The sequence below is a fragment of the Centropristis striata genome, chromosome 24 (genome assembly GCF_030273125.1).
Source record: "Centropristis striata isolate RG_2023a ecotype Rhode Island chromosome 24, C.striata_1.0, whole genome shotgun sequence".
Classification (NCBI taxonomy): domain Eukaryota; kingdom Metazoa; phylum Chordata; class Actinopteri; order Perciformes; family Serranidae; genus Centropristis; species Centropristis striata.
The window spans coordinates 5,682,611-5,702,918 of record NC_081540.1 but is presented as its reverse complement, the minus strand read 5'-3'; the positions used below and the strand labels follow the sequence as shown (position 1 = coordinate 5,702,918).

At 37.8% G+C, this 20,308-nt stretch overlaps 1 protein-coding gene across 2 annotated transcripts in view; it reads left to right on the top strand.

Moving 5' to 3' along the window:
- Window positions 1–20,308, top strand: part of mgat5 (alpha-1,6-mannosylglycoprotein 6-beta-N-acetylglucosaminyltransferase) — a 137,070-nt gene that overhangs the window by 92,374 nt on the left and 24,388 nt on the right. For both annotated transcript variants that reach the window (XM_059328196.1, XM_059328195.1), the window contains exon 11: window positions 7,038–7,171. In XM_059328196.1, the coding sequence (XP_059184179.1) occupies window positions 7,038–7,171 (134 nt within the window). The remainder of the gene's footprint in view (window positions 1–7,037; window positions 7,172–20,308) is intronic.

Here is a 20,308-nt window from a genome sequence, read left to right as displayed (position 1 = left end):
CAGTAGTCAAACAGCCCCAACCAAGTATTGAGTCATATAGATGACAGAGGCCAACATTTCCATATTAAACATACTTTTAAAATTGAAACATGACACTTCCCCAATTTGTTATTTATATTAAGACAGATTTTTTTTGCATTAGAAGTTTTCTGAAAGTTTATGTTTGGATATGCAAATGATGCATTAAATATGCACTAATTTGCATATATTTCGAGGACATAAATCTGACACACAAGTCCATAATCTCCTTCTTTTTCTTCTTTTTTGGGTTTTTCTGGCAGTTGGCACCATCTCTATTAATCCAGTTTCTCTTAATTAAAAAAAAAGCAGAAGTTTGTTCACTTTCCAAGCAGATTCTCCCCTGCAGACGCCCCATAATCCCTCTCTACAGCAGCATTTAAAGTGAGAATTGACATTTCTTCCCCTGTTGACCCCCAGTCACACAGAGTGAACCCCCCCGGCTCCTCTTGCTCCCCCACATTCACGAGTTTGTCAAGAGCGACAAAGCAGCTGCTCTCCGGCAGCGCTGTCCTCCCGGCTGTTTGTTCACTAATAGCAAATGAAGCTGTGGCACGTTGAGTGACATTTTGAGTGGCGGCTCTAGTGGGAGACGAGGCATCTGCTGCCAAATGCATCAAGAGGGCCTAACACTAATTAACAGCCTGTCCTGTTTACACAGCTAGTTTGGTACAAGAGTGTGAGCCGGGATCATCTCTGCCTCTTCGCCGTCATAATGCATCTGAGGTTTTTGCTTTGGCGTGTACTTGTTGAGCATACAATATACTATTCGTCGGGCTTAATCCTAGATTTTATTCTTCCGTTTCTTCTGTGTTTTTTCCGGTCGACTACTCCTCCCAGAGTTTTGGTCCCGCATACAAAATGTATCAACTTTCCTAAGGGTTTCGCCAAAGGGTTTTCAAATTATTTGGCAAAAACACACCAAAAAATCCCCCAATGTTACCCTATGGAGGGGCTAGAGTGGATGACATCATTTCTAGAGTGCTGAAGGAGAGAAAAAATTGTCAAAAATTAAATTTGGAAACTGGGCTTGAGGCAGCAGATGCCACTCTACAGAAATTATTTATACATAGAAATGTAGTAAAATTGGTCTTCTCACTCACAATGGTCTGCTGAAGCTGTCAGAGTTATAGTTTGGGCGTAGGACGCACAGATGATCCACCAACACCACCCACAGCCTCATAGACCGCCATGGTAAAAAGGCGGGAACATTTCTGGAGGAAAGCAGAGGTACCAGTTTCTTCTGATCGCTCTAAAAAACAATTTCTTAATTTTTCTTCACAAAAAACATATGTAGACGTTCAGGAAGAACTCAGGATGCTCAAAGTGAAGTTGGATCAATGATAGGAGCTAAAATGTTTTCTGTTGGAGGGGAACTCTCACCTGTCTTTCTTTCCCTGCCAGTGGCTTCACAGGAGCAGTTGATTTCAGTTGATTGCTCTGCTCTGATTGGTGGACGCCACCTGGCCCTGGTTGCTTAGCTACCAAAGGCCCCCCAAATACACACACTCACTGAAAACTGTCAGTTTACACTAACTGATCAGTTTTACACACTAACTGACGAGTTTTAGACACAAAATGACAAGTTTCACACTACTTTCAGACAGACAGACACATGCGGACAAACACACACACACACACGGACAAAAACACACACACCAACACCTGCTTTATTATCTTACATGACTTCCTCCTCTTTTCCATTTTAAAAACAGTTCAAATTGTAATTGAATAATGTATGGGTAGAGGCACGGGCCAGAGTCAAGCACACTAGAAATGTTCTAGATGCTTATATATTGTTATTTAACAACAGATCTCTTCATAAAAAACTTCCCCCACATTCCTGCAGCCTCCCACACACACATAGCACAGATCGGAGTCAGCAGGTAAAAGGTTCCTCTGCAGAACAGGAACAGGATTTGAATACAATAGATTAGGAAATGTAGGCGAAATGTTCAGAGCTGAGACGTGTAATCACATGTAGCGTGAAGAAGAAGAGGAGATGGTGTGACTCTCGCTCCGTCTGGCTCCTCTCCCAGAAAAAGTCCTGCACACTTTTCCACACATCTTATTTAACATGTCGGGGTGCGGAGAGGAAAGTGTGTCAGTTTGATGTGTGAAGTATGATGCAACCTGTGATAAGCATCCAACCAAACAATCCACTGGTGTGATGGCAACGTGAATAGAAATGCCTTTTGTCTGCCAAGGAGGTTATGCTTCTGGCTTTGGTTTGTTTGTTTGTCAACAGAAGAACAGAAGAACTACCGGCCTGATTCTCATGAAACTAGCTGGAAGCGTGTAGCACGGCTGACTGATCCTAACCTGAAACATCTCAAGTGTTTATCAAATCCAGGATCCAGCCTCAAGCAGGGAAGAACACAATAAAGTGCATTTATGCTGCATTCATGTGGTGTCGGAATAATGTGAAAAAGGAGCTCCTGAACACCCTCCTGAAGCCGTTTTATTGGCATTTAACATCAGACACAATCTTAAATTAATTTTAAAAGCTTTATACAGATATACGCCTTTATATACAGTTGCATCTCAATAAATTAGATTATCATAGAAAAGTTTATTTATGTCAGTAATTCAATTCAAAAAGTGGAAATAACACATTATATAGGTCCATTACACACAGAATGAAACATTTAATGTCTTCATTTATTTAATTTCTTCTAATTATAATGATTATGGCTTACATTTAATAAAGACCTAAAATTCAGTGTCTCAAAAAAATCTAATATTACAAAAGACCAATATTAAAAAATATGTTTAATATGGAAACGTTGGCCTCTGAAAAGCACGTCCATCTATATGACTCAATACTTAGTTGGGGCTGTTTGACTTGAAGTACTGGAAATGGACTTTTACATCATATTCTATTGTATTGAGATGGAACTGTTTATCTAAATTGCCACATTTTAAAATGTAGGACAAACAGAAAAGAAACAGTGAAAAGTGTAAAACATAAAACATGTGTGGAGGAATATATCTTTAGCACCTGTTTCATGTGTTTCCTTTGCTCTTCATCAGCCCTTTTTTTATACTGCGTTTCTGCAAAAGTGCCGCAACAAACACTGCCGTTAATTCAAATTAAGACATTCATACTGATTCTGTATCGGTGTAATATTGGCGTTCATTCAAGTTGCAATCCAGCCTTGCAGAATGAAGTGTGAGGAGACAAAAGTGCGGCAATAAGTGACGGCAGCAGCAGAAGAACGTGATGTTTCTCTCTGCAGAGATTCTGCAGATTCAGCAAAATTGTTCTTCATTTCAGTGAACATGATTTGATTTCTGTCTGAGTCAATGAGAGGCGAGTTTCTGATGATACGCACCAATAAACTCCTCTCTACTACCTCTGAAGGCCGGATCACTTGGTCCCTGTTACGCCTCTGAGATGTTCAGACTGAAGGTGAAATTGCGTCTGAAAGAGGCTCCAGATACTCAGAGCAGCTGTTACTGTTGACCAATAAAATCCAACTCTGTGGCGTCCACGTTATTCCATATAACGACATAAAGCTCTTGCAGTCAGAAGGAAACGGCTCTATGAGGAGCACATGAATGCGCCGCTGGCCTTGGCAGAGCTCTTATTATTATTATTATGATAAGAACAAGGTAATAAACTTCTGTTCTCGGCCGTTTTAATGTGTTTGGGTGAAAATAACACGTTGTTGTCATTGCTCAGTGATTACTCGGTCTGGTGCTGGGCTCATTTCCTTCTTTTTGTTTAATGTTTGCCTGAAGGTATTCAGCCAGAGCCAATAAGTGAGCCGGCTGCAGAGATGGAATGAGCTTTTTGTCACATTCCAGCCAACACCCTGATAACAGCACAGCAACAGTATCTGTGCATCTAGCTGAACTTTTACAGTACGTCATTGTTTCTGCAGCACGATGTTTCAGCCGTCACGGGGTTAAAAGTGCTGATTGGTGATGATTCATCCTCTTGTTGTTGCATGAGGTGTGACACGCTGCAGGATGTCTGCAGCAAGGTTATAATAGTTTTGGATTTTTCATTAGTTTTAGTTTTAATTTCGTTGTGAATTTTTGTTTTCAAATTCTGTTAGTTTTAGTTAGTTTTAAGAGTGAGTTTTCTAGTTTTAGTTTAGATTTTATTTTTTGAAAATGCTTAGTTTTAGTTTAGTTTTTATTAGTTTTAGTGTTAGTTTTAGTTTTTTTGTAATGGGCTATGTGTTGGGTACGAGATTCAAAGTGGTCATAATAAATTTAGCCTTTATTTCCTTTGGTTTATCCATCTCAGCCCCAATAACGTTATTAACTGTTTTGAATTTTGGTTGGAGTGTAAACATCCCAGTCTCAGTAAACATATTCACGATGTGTTGCATGTTCAAATAGAAACACTGAATTATGAATGAAAAAAGTTGACAAAAACGAAAACTAAGGACATTTCCACTATAATTTTAGTTAGTTTTTTAACCATGCAATACAGTTTCAGTAAGTTATCGTTTTTTTAAAAACTCTAGTTTTTATTTTTATTCCAGTTAACGAAAATGTTTTTTCAATTCTAGTTTTCGTTATTTCGTTAGTTTTCGTTAACTATAATAACCTTGGTCTGCAGGATTGTTTCTAGGGGCGTGCCATATCGTATCGTTCACAATTATACTGGTATAGTTCTTTTTTGTTTGTTTTTTTAACTTTCTTTTTATTGAACATTTTAACAAGCATTTTGCATACATCTAGTATACATAAATCGAACGCCTTCAATAATGCTTCTTCAGATTACACTTCCTCAATCTTTCATCTTGGATCAGATATAAAATAACTTTACCTTTTTATATACTCCAATAAAATTGTGCAACTGAAATAGTAGTCATCCACTGTCATCAACGTTAGCTAACAACTAAAAGCTGCTATTACAATTACTTTTTACTATTACCTGTCGCTAAACGCATGCAGTTTTCAAAATAAGAGCACAGTGTGTTAACAGAATCCACCACAGATTACTAGACGACTTTCAAAATAAGATACCTTTTTATATACTCCAATAAAATTGTGCAACTGAAATAGTAGTCATCCACTGTCATCAACGTTAACAACGCTAACAACTAAAAGCTACTATTACTATTACTTTTTACTATTACCTGTCGCTGAACACATGCAGTTTTCAAAATAAGAGCACAGTGTGTTAACAGAATCCATCACAGAATTTACAAGAAGACTTTCAAAATAAGATGCCTTAAATAAAACATACAAGAACCCTTATTCTCCTTTACAATATTTCATTAAAATATGCAATGATTAGATCAGTGTATATGATGGAATAGTGGCATTAGAATGTGTGAAGAGGCCACCTAATTTGGGCTTTTATGAAAAAAAAATATCCAGGGCAGCATGCCCGCAGATCCCCTTAACCAGCTGTTTTTCTAACACTGTCTGGTTGCTCCATGTCCTGGTGGAAAGCATGTTAACTATGAAAAATGTTATGTGAGGTTTTTGCTCACATTTAGCTCTCAAAATGGACGAGATTGATGCATTTTACTTAAAAATGTACAAAACTTTCTCCTGGTGGGGCATTTCCCCGGACCTCGTAGATGGTTATTTTTTATTATTTGCTGATACTCAAGAGTCAAGAGTAATATTTTTAGTTTTATTTATTTATACAGAGATATTTTCTATATATTTTTCAGTAGTGATAATCTTTTAGGGCCAAATCGCCCACCCCTAACTGTTTCTACCTGCAGCTGCAGTTCACATTCTTCCCTCAAACGTTCTCAATAAATCCCTTTTTTTATTTACTCTACTGAGGCCAGTTCATCTCCCGGCTGACAGACTGACCTTAATTTGTCTCGGTTGTAGTAAAAAAGGAGCTCTGACCGCAGCAGCTCCCCCAAACCGCAGCAGAAACACCTCGCAGCTTGTTTCCTTCCCTCCGAGAGGTGACGAGGTCTGAGCTTCAGTCTGTTCCTGCTCCTCTCAAATTAGATTATTAAGCATATTCATTTCTGACTGCAACTCCTCTGCCCACAATCCAAACCCTTGTCTTGTTTTACAAGCCAGATGGCAACGAGGTAAAGAGCTGCCAGCTCCGAGCTTCAACCTGCTCGTCTTGTTGTTCCCATAGTAACGAGTCATCGTCGGGCCGCTCAGAGCAGAGGGAACAAAAACCCCGAGTGCTTGTCGAGTCCTGTTGTGCAACTGTTCCCGTCTCTCTGTTTGAGTTATGAAAGCTGTGATTGAAATGGTTTATTTGGCAGATATGTGTGTAAGATTTATACCAGGCATTTCTGTTTCTCCCTCAGTGATGTAAACATTAAAGCAAAGAAAAAGCCTCAAGTCATTCTTCATTTTATCCCCAAAGAAGCAAGTTTTTATCAGGTTTAACTTACAGATATCAGCATGAAACTTCCACAGTTTGTTATTTACTTTAAGGCAATATTTCTTTGCATTACAAGTTTTCTGAAATGTTATGTTTAGATATGTAAATGAGGCATTAAATATGCACTAATTTGCATGTATTTGCAGGACATAAATCTGAACATTGCATAAAGCAAATTTCAGTTATTATTTTATTTTGTTGATATGTTAGATTTAAAGTTTTTTTACAGAAGGAAACTGGGATATCTCTGTCAAAAGCCATAAAAAAATCATGTTTTTCTGAACAAAATGTTGTATAAATCAGAGTATGAATGATTTAGTTAGTGTCTGTAAGTGGAGCTGAAGTTGAGATTTATGAGAAAAAAAATAATTTTGAGAAAACGGCCTTTAAAGATTTCATACATTCTTAATGGAAATGACGATTTGAAGAGGAAACATTGACTCTAATTCATATAGAACATGTAAAACACATGATATTGTGCAGGAGAGTGGGAGGGGTTTGTTTTGGATGTTTTCTCTCCATTATTCTGAAAGAAGACATGTGGAAAAATAGCCCAAGACCTCAAAATTGACCAGTGCAATAAAAAACAATGTTTTTCTCGCCTTAATCCCTCAGAGTTCATATTCATATTCATCTGAGTTTTGTGTGTTTGTATGTATTTGACTCTTTGTTTCTCTGTCTGCAGCTCACACTCCAGACAACAGCTTCCTGGGCTTCGTGGTGGAGCAGCACCTGAACGCCAGCGACATCCGACACATCGACGACATCAAGAGACAGAACCAGTCGCTGGTCTACGGCAAGGTCGACAACTTCTGGAAGGTAAGATGTTTACGATATTACACACACACTGTGCACATGTTTTATGCCCTTAGTTATTTACATTTATACTATAAAAGAAAAGTGTTTATAGTTCTACTCTGATGGAGAAACGAGAAAGTCGATCAGTTATAGACGATATCTTTAGTTGTGTTTCCACCAAAATGTTCTCTGCACGTTTTGAAGATTTGCATGAGAAAAACTTGATGAAAACACCAACATCTGATTAGAAATGTGCATAAAATCTTCATGCACAAAGTACATTACTGCAGCTGCAGCTGATGGAAACTCACTAATTTACATTTTCTTTAATGCAACATTTAGAAAATTATGCTTCGACTTTAATGGAAACACGGCTGCTATCAGCGTTGTCTCACTTATTGCAGATAGTCCATTTGATTTGAGTCTTTTACAGTAACTGCAGCTTAAATTTCGGCATCATTCTCACAAACAGAAGTCCAGAATCTTGTCTTCTCCCAACCTTTTTTGTTGCGTCTTCATGTAAACGACCCTTCTTCTTCTTCTGCACCTTCAGACGTTGGTATTCTTCGTTTTTTGTGCCAGAACTCCCACTCGCTCTCTATGAATCCTGCAGGCTGCGACCTGCTGTACTCACACATGGGCTAAATTGGACATTACACAGTTAGTAACATAGAGACAGCAGGGTGAAGTCTGTTTAATGTGCCGTCCAGCTGATTAATACAGCTCCTCCGGGTCGTGTGTGTGTGCATGAGTTCAGGGTAGCAGTGTGTGTGTGTGAAAGAGAACACACACCTTTTCTAATGCCTATACACTACACACAGATATATAGATGTGTATTCCTTGTGAAGATGAAAGGGACACACCAAAGATAACCCATTTCCAGACCTCTGAGAGCTCTGCAGAGAAACTCTTTGAACAACCTTGGGTAAAAGTTTCACAGGAAACTTAATAACAGTCTGGTTTAGGAGCTCAAAATTCAGCTTATCGCCCTCTCCCCGTGAAGTTTTTAATATATTCAAATACATGCTCACACTGCGGCACAGAGACCGAGGGATTACTGTATCCTAGACAAAAACGACTTAGAGACTTGGAGAGATTTGCACATTGTTTGGCGCGCCACGGACGGCTGGATTACTGCCCGCGCCTTGATGAGCTTTCAGCCGACACCATGTATGTTTCAGAGTGGGTCGGCTCCTCAGACGTCTCTGTGGAATGATAATATATGCTGCAGGAGAGAATTGTATTCATGGTGCAAAAAGCTTCCCCACATCTGTGTGGTGAAGATGTGCACGATTGAGTTTGTTCCACTTTTTGGGATTTATGCAACTTCACCAGAACTGCTTGTAAAAATCTGCATTTGGCAAATCAAATAAATGAGGTCAGCCTTCATCCTTCACCACAAACACTGTAAACTCTACATCTACTCCCACTGGACAACTTTAAAGTTCATTTCTTTCACTTTTACTCCACCACAAACTCACTCAGATTTTCTATAAAGGAGCTTATTTTAGATAGAGGAGGAAAATGCATCAATAAGGTGGCTGATTTAATCTTTTTTTTTTAGCTGGAATCAAAAAAAAGAACAAATTTTTATGTGCATTTGTGCACTGATTTTTCACCACTTTGCAAAAGTGCACAACATAAACCTTTATTTAGAATATTTCGCATTGTTATATAATGTTATATATTATATAAACAATGCATTACACTTACAGCAAATGTTATAAATAAAGAATAAAAAGGAATAAAATAGATAGCTAAATAAACATCATCACTGTTCAGTTTCATTCAATTACTGACTATAAAAAAAAATTATTCAATGAAAAACTAACGCCATTTCTAACATTTTCTGCATTATATATTGTGTAAAAACGTTTTTATAAAGGCACATATCAAACATCATATACACTGATACTGATACTGATATATCTGTTGGTCTCTTCTACATTCAGATCATATGCATTAAGCTGTGTCGATAACCTACAAATATACTATCGAAACACCATGTTTGAAACACAAAAACGTGAATATATTCAGAAAATAACAGTAGCTCCAAAAAAATGTGATATATTAGAGCTGCAGCAGTTTCACAAATGAGGTTCGCCCTGTTTTTAATGAGAGCATTAATGTCCGTACAGCCGGCTGGAGATAATATATCAATAAGTTTCTGTGGTTCTATAGTTCCTGGAAGTGTCTGTTGAACAAAGAGCTAATAGTCACATTAAGACTTGCTGAGGAGTTCTGATGGAGTTAAGTGTCCGGATTAAAAGCACTTAAACATAATGTTCAAGGCTTGGATGATGATCATTTGTTCACTCATACGCCCTAATGTAAAGATGAATCCAAAAGAGAAATGATTCTGCTCATTTTCATGCTTAAATGTTCAAAAAACTCTCATACTGTCTGTCTGAATACACCTGTCTTCTCTTTTTGTTGTTGTTTTCTCTCTTCTTCTCCTGTTTACTGGCGAATTATCCTACAGCAGCACATTACACTGCCACCTGCTGACCAAAGGACATTACTGCAGCTTTGTTTATTTGATGGAAACTCACTCATTCACCTTTTCTTTAATGCAACATATTTTGCTTCAAATTGTTGTTGGTGGACATTAAAAAAAAAGACAAAAAATGACCAAAAAAGACACAAAATGATCCAAAAAAAACACAAAATGACTAAAAAAAGGAACAAAATGACCCAAAAAGACGTAAAAAGACCAAAAAAGACACAAAAAGACACAAAATGAGGAAAAAAAAGAGAAGATAGGTGTTTTCAGACACACAGTATGAGAGGGTTATGAGGGGTTATTGTGAAAAGCTTATTTTGACTATATTAACGTTTATTATTAGGTCCACATTGCGTTTGTCGTCATAACTTGTTAGTTGTTTGGTAAAAAAAAAAAGTTTGTTTTCACCAAAAAAACTGAACCAAGTAGTTCTGATTCACAACTTTAACCATGTTTAAACTGCACAACACAACATCAAACAGAACTGTGTTACAGTTCTCATATCTGTCAATAAATGCTCTAAATAGATGAAAAAAAAATTCTCATAGCCAAAGGAATCTGCTGCAGGAAATGAGAAACTTATGTGCAGCACAAAGCATCTGCTGAGCATCCAGTCGTCCTGCTGTTGATAACAACGTGCACCGAAAACAAATCCTGGAGAGTGTGTTTCAGTGTGTGTGTGTGTGTGTGTGTGTGTGTCGGGGTGATTACTCAGTCTGCTTCACACACCGCTTCCCTTCCTACACCTGTGAGATGAGTGTGACCTGAGCACCTCTGCATACTGATCAGGCGGAGGGAGGCGGCCTGGGCTTTGTGTTGAGACTATTACTTGAGTAACCCACATTAACCCCGCCAAATTAAGGGCGCAGCATCCGACTGGAGAATACTTCTGCACCAACACTGAGGACACTGCAGCGTGTCCCGTCTGAACCACACTGGTTTAGTTTTATAGCATGTGATAAGAAACTTTCCTGGAGATATTCTTTACAGTTTCCAAAGTCTGTAAAGTTTATTTTTATTTGTTTTATGATGGACGATAAAAAATTCCGTCAAGGGTGAATGCCCTATCGCACGATGTTTACGGAAATTATTTGTACATCCGTCCCTTGAGTCGGAGCCGCACAAAATTTAAATGAGTTCTTCCTCAGCTCACGCTTCACTTTGACACCAAGTTTTGTGAAAATCAGGCGAGTTGTTTTTCTGTAATCCTGCAGACAAACAGACAAATAAACTGTACCGAAAACGGGTCCACAGTGTAAAAATAAATCTATTTAATTCACTTTAAAATACTGGCAGAATATCTACATAAAGAATACAGTGAGTGGGTTTTTTTACTGTAAATTTAAAAGTTAACATCAGCAAAAACTGTAATTTAGACTGAATAATCACTTTATTTTTAGGGCAATTGTGTCCATGTGACATTATGGTATTTCTCCATTAATTTAACATGAAGATTTCATACTTTTACAGTAAAACTGTGTGTTTTCTGCAGTTTATGACAATAAAATGTACGTTTTTTTAACTATTCTTTGATTTGCATTAATTTAAAAGTGTCTGCTGCAGTGATATACAATTTTTGATTTGTATGCCCTATTTCTGATGGAGTTCGATAGTGTTTTACTGTAATTTCTACTAACATTTAGTGTATGAGAAGCTCAGAGTGATTTTAAAGCTGAGGTTACAGGGTCAGGAGTCAGTTATTAAGATGCTGGATCATTTCCTGCTCAGTTTGATTAATACCGAGTTAAATTGGGGTGAATTGGTTGTCCGGAAAGCATTAATTTTCCATGATTATGAATCATGATTTCCTCTTAATTTAACTGAACTTTCAGCTCCATTAAAACCATCTGAACCCGAGATAAACAGCGAGCAGGGAGAGGAAAGTCCTGGTGGTAAAACTCTGGACTTTGTCTCGGCTGTAAAGCGATTTAATTCAATAACTAGACATCAAAAAGCTGACTGAGTGGCGAGTCTTCAGGTCATTAACCTGAATATTATCCCATTGTGAATTCAACCTTCATGCGAGAAATAGATTTCTTTAAGTGGGTCCCACTTTCTATTTGAAATAGGGGATATATCAAAGCTCTCATGTGCAGAAGAAGAGATGTGAGGACGGAGAGAGGGAGGGGAAGGAGTCAGCTCGTTATCAGTCGGCTCCAAAACGGCCCTTTAATTAAAAGCAGGAGGTAATGAACACGCCTGGGAGTCTGATTGGCAACTAATGCCCCGTGCTGCGAGCTGATGGGCTCCCCCGCTCTGCCCTTTTGGAGCGAGACTGAATGGCACGCTGCTCCAAGCCGTAAAGCACAGCAGCTCCTCTGGAGTCAAACACTCCAACACCAAGAGAGTTAGAGCCTCAATGTGGCTCTCACATGCAAACTGTTGTTAATAAATACAGTTTAGATTAGACTTTAAGTTTGATCAGTGTGTCGCTGCTGTTAATGTTTTACAGTTAACTTCCTTGTGTGGTTTCTGTGGCCATAGTGTTCTCTTCTCTCTCTCTTTATGTGACCAGGATCACAATGATGCTGCACAGTGATGAGCTCCACACTGAGATTCATGTGTAAAATAATAATAAATCAGGTCCATGTGTTGTGTAAACACTGTGAAAGCATCAAGAGAAATTCTGGGTGTTTAAATGAGCCATCAGGACTTCTTTAAGGCTGCAACAACATAAATAAGCTCTATATAATATTATACTATAATATATATATAGGCAAAATGACCAAAAAAATAAATAAAATGACCAAAAAAAGATGTTAAATGACCAAATAAAGACAGAAATTTACCAAAAAAGACAGAAAATGGCCAAAAAAAGACACAAATTGAACAAAAAAGATGCAAAATAACCAAAAAAAAGATAGCCTGGCTACAAAAAAGACACAAATTTAACAAAAAAGATGCATAATGACAAAAAAAGACAAAAATTGACCAATAAAAAGACACAAATGACCAAAAAAGACGTAAAATGACCAAAAGAAGACACAAAATGAACAAATAGACATAAAATAACCAAGAAGACACAAATTGACCAAAAAAAGACACAAATGTAACAAAAAACCCTCAAATTAACCAAAAAAATGTAAAATTCCTGATTTAAAAAAAAAAAACCTGGTTACAGTTGTGAAACAAAACTACTTCTAGTTTATTTTTCACCACTCAGAGAGCTACTTTCTCACACATAAAACTTTATTAAATAATATTTAAAATTGTTATAAATTATATGTTATACACTGTCAGCCATTGAATTGGTAGCTAACACCATTTCAAAGCATACTTTTCTGCATTATATATTGTGTAAGATACATTTCAATAAGTGCACATATCAGACAGCTTTAACATAGATACTAACAGGCTTTTAACAGGTTAATATCAGCTGATAATATCTGTCATCTGATAAATCTGTCAGGCTCCGATTGTAACACATGACTCACTTTAACTTCCTTTATCTTTACTGGAGTTTCTCTAGTGAAACAAAAAAGTCGGAAAACTTTAGTTTTTCCTGTCTCATCAAAATACAAAAATTGGGTAATTTCTGGATTCTTTTATTAGAGTAGATGTAAACAACCTTGTGTTCAGTAATAAAAAATAAAAAACATCTCTGCTGATCTCGACCTTCTGCAGAGGACGTGTCCGGTGTCTCGTTTGGACGCGTCAGCACTTTTCTCTCCCGCATCATAAAAGATTCATAACTGATAAGGTCAGCCAGCTGAAATAAGTTTCAGTTATTAATTACAGCGCGCTAATTAAGAGTGAAGCTCTAACTGCTCCGTGTCGAGGCTGAACTGAACTTTAAGTTGTCTTCACTTGTCCTGAGAGCGATTAAAACTCCTAGTGGATCAATTTGTAGTGAAATGAAATGATTCCTCACTCTGTCTCTCTCCACACAAACATCTGTTAGATATTAAAGTCTGTCCCGTCTCTTTATCTTAATCTGCCTAATCTCCCCTCTAACTCGCATAGATTTAATTAAAGTCACGCTGGTTTCTACCTGGACTCACCTCATTAGTGCTTTCTATTAAATCACCATATTTCAGCATTCAGCGTGCCGGTAAACACTCGATGACGCAGGAGGAGGAGAGGAGGAAGGTGACAGTCAGTAAAAGGTGCAGAGAGGGAGAGCTGGCAGCAGATCAGAGGACACACACACACACACACACACACAGAGCTGCCATATGCAGAGCAGGAAGGCCAGCCGTCCCACTCTGACCCCCATAAACACACAGTTGTTTCATGATGGATAACCGAGTTAAGTTGAACATTAAACCGTCTTCAGGAGGAAACGTTGCTGCCGTTATTGAATCGACTCCTTCTGTCACAGATGTTTTATTGAATTAGACTCGAGGCGTTTCCAGAAGCTGCTGCTTTACTGTAAATCTGTAGCGTTAAATGTTGTACTTTCATTGAATCTGTGAACTAAAAATGGTCACGATTGTTGATTTACTTGCGGAAAATTTGCACATTTAAAAGTAAGATTGAAATATGACTGAAAGAGGTTGAAATAGAAGCGCTGAGAGAAGGTGAAGACCCAGGTACTTGAAGTCATTTTCTCATAGACCTCTATGCAATTACGAAACACTTTAACTGTAGTTGTAGAATTAGCGTCATTTTCTCATAGACCTCTATGCATTTACCAGCCGTATTCTCCTGGGGCTTTCTAAGAGTCTGTCAGGGTTTATAATGGGCTCTTTTAATCTGCAGCGGTGGGTCTTCTTCTGTGGTTTCTGCACATCACACACACAAACACCACACAAGGTCATCACTTTTTCATTATGCATGAAACTCCTACATTAATGCATATATTCATGCAGTTAAAAAATAATTATGTTAATGAATAAAAGGCTACATTTTGCGAGGGAAATCTGCATGTTCTTGCTGCTGAAATTGTGCAGTTAAATCACATGAAACACTTGAACTGTAGTTGTAGAAGTAGTGTCATTTTCTCATAGACCTCTATGCAGTTAGACTTCTTATTGCAACCAGTGGAGTCACCCTCTAAATATAAACTATATAAAAGCTTTCATTAACTGAAGTATATTAAGTTTCTGGTCTGCGTGATGTAAATGTTTTCGTGTGATTTTGCCGGAAATCTGTGACAGAAAAACAACAGAAATAGAAAAACTTCTCACTAATTGTCTCGTTTGTTTCTGTTGGCATCCATATTAAATTGAGACTAATTATAGACAGATAAAAACTAACTGTAGCTGCTCTAAAGAAGAGATAAAAGTGGTGAAAGCTGCAAAATAAAAGCATGAACATTTCATAAAATCGATATCAAAGAACAAGTGATTTCCCAAACAAGCTAATTATTTTAAAGTTTGATTAATGATTAACTGTGATTGTGTCCTCTTGGCTCGGGGACACACTGACCTCGCCCTGTTTGAGAAATGTGTTTTGTTCCTTCTACTTCGATTTTATTGAGCAAAAAGGGGAACTGAGAGTGTAACTGACCGTCAGCAGCGTTTGCTTCCGTGATCACTCACCGAGGCAGCAATGACTAATCCAGATTCATGAGGGCGAGACGGCACGCAGAAGACAGAAAATAAACAAAGACAGCAACAGTCGGGGAACATTATTAAGTCAAATAAGTGATGTTTTAATTGCACAAACAGCCTGACTCTGCTTTTATTGCATTTCAAATGTGATAATGAGGCCTGAAATAATACGGCACCTGTTTTGTTCCCTGCATGCTTCACTAAGTCGTAGTGTGAATGTATATAAACGGTGTAAAGATCCCCCCCGGTGCTTCTCTTCTCTTCTATACAAGGTGCAAAGATTTTAATTGCAGCCAATGAAGCGTGTGAAGATACAGGTGTTTGCATGGCTGCAGGACAGGCAGGATTATACTGAATAATACCTCTGATGCATGTGTTTCTTATTTATTTACTCATGTGCACGCCGTCTGTTTGCACACAAACAGTCAGAAACAGGCGCTGGCCGGCCACCAATCTGCAGCAGGTTCCACGCTGTGATGTGTAATGGGGCGTGGGAGGGCGACGGAGTAAATAACGTCTCCTGACTGCACTCCAAGCACTTCTGGATGCTATTTACCAGCCGAGTTCTCCTGGGGCTTCCTAAGAGTCTGTCAGGGTGTATAATGGGCTCTACGCCGCCGCTTTTAATCTGCAGCCGTGGGTCTTCTTCTGTGGTTTCTGCACATCACACGCACCTGTTCATGATGCATGAAACTCCTACATTAATGCATATATTCACACAGTAGGAAATAACTAAGATAATGAATAAAAGGCTACATTTTGTGAGGGAAATCTGCATGTTGTTGCTGCAGAAATTAAAGCAGTTAAATCACATGAAACACTTTTACTGTAGTTGTAGAAGTAGTGTGATTTTCTCATAGACCTCTATGCATTTACCAGCCGTGTTCTCCTGGGGCTTCCTAAGAGTCTGTCAGGGTGTATAATGGGCTCTACGCCGCCGCTTTTAATCTGCAGCCGTGGGTCTTCTTCTGTGGTTTCTGCACATCACACGCACAAGGTCATCACCTGTTCATGATGCATGAAACTCCTACATTAATGCATATATTCACACAGTAGGAAAGAACTAAGATAATGAATAAAAGGCTACATTTTGTGAGGGAAATCTGCATGTTGTTGCTGCTGAAATTGTGCAGTTAAATCACATGAAACACTTTAACTGTAGTTGTAGAAGTAGTGGGATTTTCTCATAGACCTCTATGCACATAGACTTCTTTTTGCAACCAGTGGAGGCATCCCCTATAATTATTATATAATAAACAATATAAAAGCTTTTATTAAATGGGTTTGCAGTTACAAATCGTAAACTGAAGAGGCGTTTTTTTTGCAAAATTTTCCATGTTTGGACTCATTTCTAGAAATAAATGAATATATAAAAAAGTAAATAAATACTTAAAAAATGAATAAATGTAGAGGTAAATATATAAATGAATAAATCAATCAATGACTAAATATAAAAAAAGAGTAAATGTAGAAGTAATATAAATAAATAAATGAATAAATAAATAAATATTTTTTTAAATAGTAAATGTAGAAGTAAATACAAAAATAAATAAATTAATAAATAAATAAATATTAAAAGAGTAAATGTAGAAGTAAATAAATAATAATAAAAATTGTAGAAATGTAGAAGTAAATAAATAAATAAATGAATAAATAAATAAATACATGTAAAAAGTGGAAATAAATAAATGAAAATGTAGAAATAAATACAAAAAATACCTAAATAAATGATAAAATACATGTAAAAATATAGAATTTATTCATTTATTTTATTTTCATATTTATATCTACATGTATCTATCTATTTATTTATTTGTTTCTAAGTGATGCTAGCGTACATAAAAAGGAATCAGTTGCATCAGCAGCGAGTCTCTCTCTGCTCTGACTCTCTCTCTCTGAGTCTGGGAGGTTGTCTCTCTCTCTCTCTCTCTCTTTCTCTCTCTCTCTCTCTCTCTCTCTCTCTCTCTCTCTCTCTCTCTCAGCCTGTCAGCTCTCCTCCCTGGACACTCATCCCTCATCCCTCCTCCTCTGCCGACAGAAAGCAGCCGCCGCCTCTCCTGTTTCCTCCCTGAGCCAGGGTTTACAAATTCCCTCTGATTTACAAGGTCATAAAGCTCTCCTCCTCCTGCTCCAGTCAGCCTCTGCAGCTCCAGACGTTAGTTTATCCCTCACGTGCTGCTGAACGAACCAACGAGGCCGCAGCCATCGATCTGCTTCATGCATTTAACATGCACCCATCGGCTGTTTGGGGACTGGGTTTTTTTTCTTTTTGCGAGTCATAACTTCTTTTTACCTCACCGTTTACTGACAGCTGAGACAGGATTATGAACTGAAGCTGACAAACTGTTATTACGGCAAAGAAAAAATCCTCAATGGAGCTAAAAATGGCCAAGCACCTCACATGTCGTCCCACTTCTGTGTTCCTGTCGCCAGGGATGCTTTCTTTTACTCCAAACCTGCAGTGTGTGTGTGTGTGTGTGTGTGTGTGTGTGTGTGTGTGTGTGTGTGTGTGTGTTAGAGAGAATCCAGCCATGCTCCAGAGAGTGATGTCCTCTGACCGTGAAGCTTTGTGTGGTGATGCCTCCAAGGGTCATGGCAATCTATGTTCCTCTGCTGCACACACACACACATACACACACACACACTCACACACACGCACGCACGCACGCACACATGCACACATGCACACACGCAGCCACTCAAGCAGTCACAATAAACCCATCATACACTTCCTGCAGCCGTAGGAGACTTTATGATGTTCTTCCTTCAGTGGTGTTTTTTTTCTGTCTTCCCTCTGCAGACAGCCGTGTCAAATGTTCAGAGCGTCCAACTATGTTCCCCTAAATTCTTCATTAATGCATTTTGGCCTTTATGTCGGTGGAAATTGAGCTTTTTGTAAAACTCTTTCCAGGGTGAATGTGTTAAGAAACTCAGACAGGAAGAATAACATAATTTATTTTTACTTGAGTTTTTCTCATAAATCTCAACTTCAGCTCCACTTACAGACTCAAAACTGACCAGTTTTATTACTAACTAGATTCAATCATTCATACCCTGAGTTATACAACATTTTATTCATAAAAACACAATATTTTATGGCTTTTGACTGTATTTTCTGAATCTAATATATCAACAAAATTTACAAAAAAATTAGCTTCAACCGATGTTCAGATTTATGTGCTGGAAATATAGTCAAATGAGCGCATATTTAATGAGTTTCTTCCTCATTTGCATATCTAAACATAACATTTCAGAAAACTTGTAATGCAAAAAAATATTGTCTTAATGTAAATAACAAACTGGGGAAGTTTCATGGTGATATCTATAATAAGGAAGAAATATATACAGTAAATGAGGAAAAATATAGACGGACTATATACTGTGTGTGTGTGTGTGTGTGTGTGTGTGTGTGTGTGTCTTCAGGTACCTTCATTTATAAATCCCCTCTCACACACACATTAGTCCTCGCTCAGCTCTCCAGAGTGAAAAGATTACAGGGTAGTGATTTCACCTTCTAATTAGGACTTCATCTCTGTCTCACACACACACACACACACACACACACACACACACACACACACACACACACACACACACACACACACACACACACACACACACAGCAGGCCTGCTTTAGTTACAGCAGGCTGGCTGGAGGCATCTGATATCTGGGCCTCCAGGGATCCTGACGAGCGGCTACCTGAAATCTAAGCCCCAAAAAAGAAGCAGCCACACTCACATTTAGAGAGTGAGAACAGGGCAGAAAAGTTTCAAAGGCAGGCTGGTGTTTCAGTTTGAAACCAGTAGCCTACATTAATGCATATCTTCACACAGTAGAAAGTAACTAAGATAATGAATATTGCTATATTTTGTGAGGGAAATCTGCATGTTCTTGCTGCTGAAATTGTGCATGGAACAGTTTAAACACTAAGTTGCACTGTAGTAGTAGAAGTAGGGTCATTTTCTCATAGACCTCTATGCAATTAGACTTCTTTTTGCAGCCTGTGGAGTCACCCCCTAATATTATTATATAATAATAAACAATGTAAAAGCTTTCATTAACTGGGTTTGTGGTCACTAATATTAAACTGAAGGGTGTTTTTTTGCAAAATGTTCCATGTTTTGACTAATTTCTAGCAATAACGAATAAAAATATAAATTAATATTTTTTAAATTGATAAATGAAGAAGGAAATATATAAATAAATATTTTTTTAGTTGATAAATGAAGAAGGAAATATATAAATACATAAATAAATATTTTTTTACATTAATAAATGTAGAAGGAAATATATAAATAAATAAATAAATAAATAAATAGATAAATAAATAAATACAAGTGGAAATGTAAAAAAAATAAATGTGGAAATAACAAAAAAAAAATGAAAATGTAGAAATAAATACAGAAATAGCTAAATAAAAAATAAAATACATGTTAAAAATATATAATTTATTCATTTATTTTATTTTCATATATTTTTCTACATTTATTTATTTATTTATTATTTCTACCTGATGAACATGGCAATATTTCTGTGTGAGAACAGGGCAGAAAAGTTTCAAAGGCAGGCTGGTGTTTGAGTTTGAAACGGGTATCTTTTAACCGCAGAGGCCAGAGAGCTGTAGTTGACAGTATTGGTAATCAATAATATTCCGTTGTGTGTGAAGATTTAAGTGAACGTGCCTCTGAGGCTTCCTGTCATTAGGAGAAAACGCTCAGCTTTATGTGTGCTCCTCCCGCCGGGCCGAGCTTTAACAGATCACTGCTGCTACGTGTCTCCTGCAGCAGCTAACGGACACAGAGACAGACACATTTCTATGCTGCATTTCCACACACGGGGGATATTTGTGTGCAGATTTGGCAGAGTTACACGCCAGTCATGTCCTCGTTTTTAGAAATCAAAGCCCTGCTGTGAGAGTCTCAGTGTGGGGACCATCAAAGGGCTTTTATTACTGAGTAATGTTTCCATCCAGACTGATTAACTCGACTTATTTTTTTTAAAAAGAGGAAGCTCCAGTGGGGCTTCAGTGACCAACTTGACAGCAGTTGCCAAGAAAAACTAGAAAGATGTTCAAAGTAAAGTCATTAGAGGCCCGCTCCAAGAAGCTGCTGGCCGGACGCTTTTAACATGATCAACACTTTACACAGACTTCATTATGA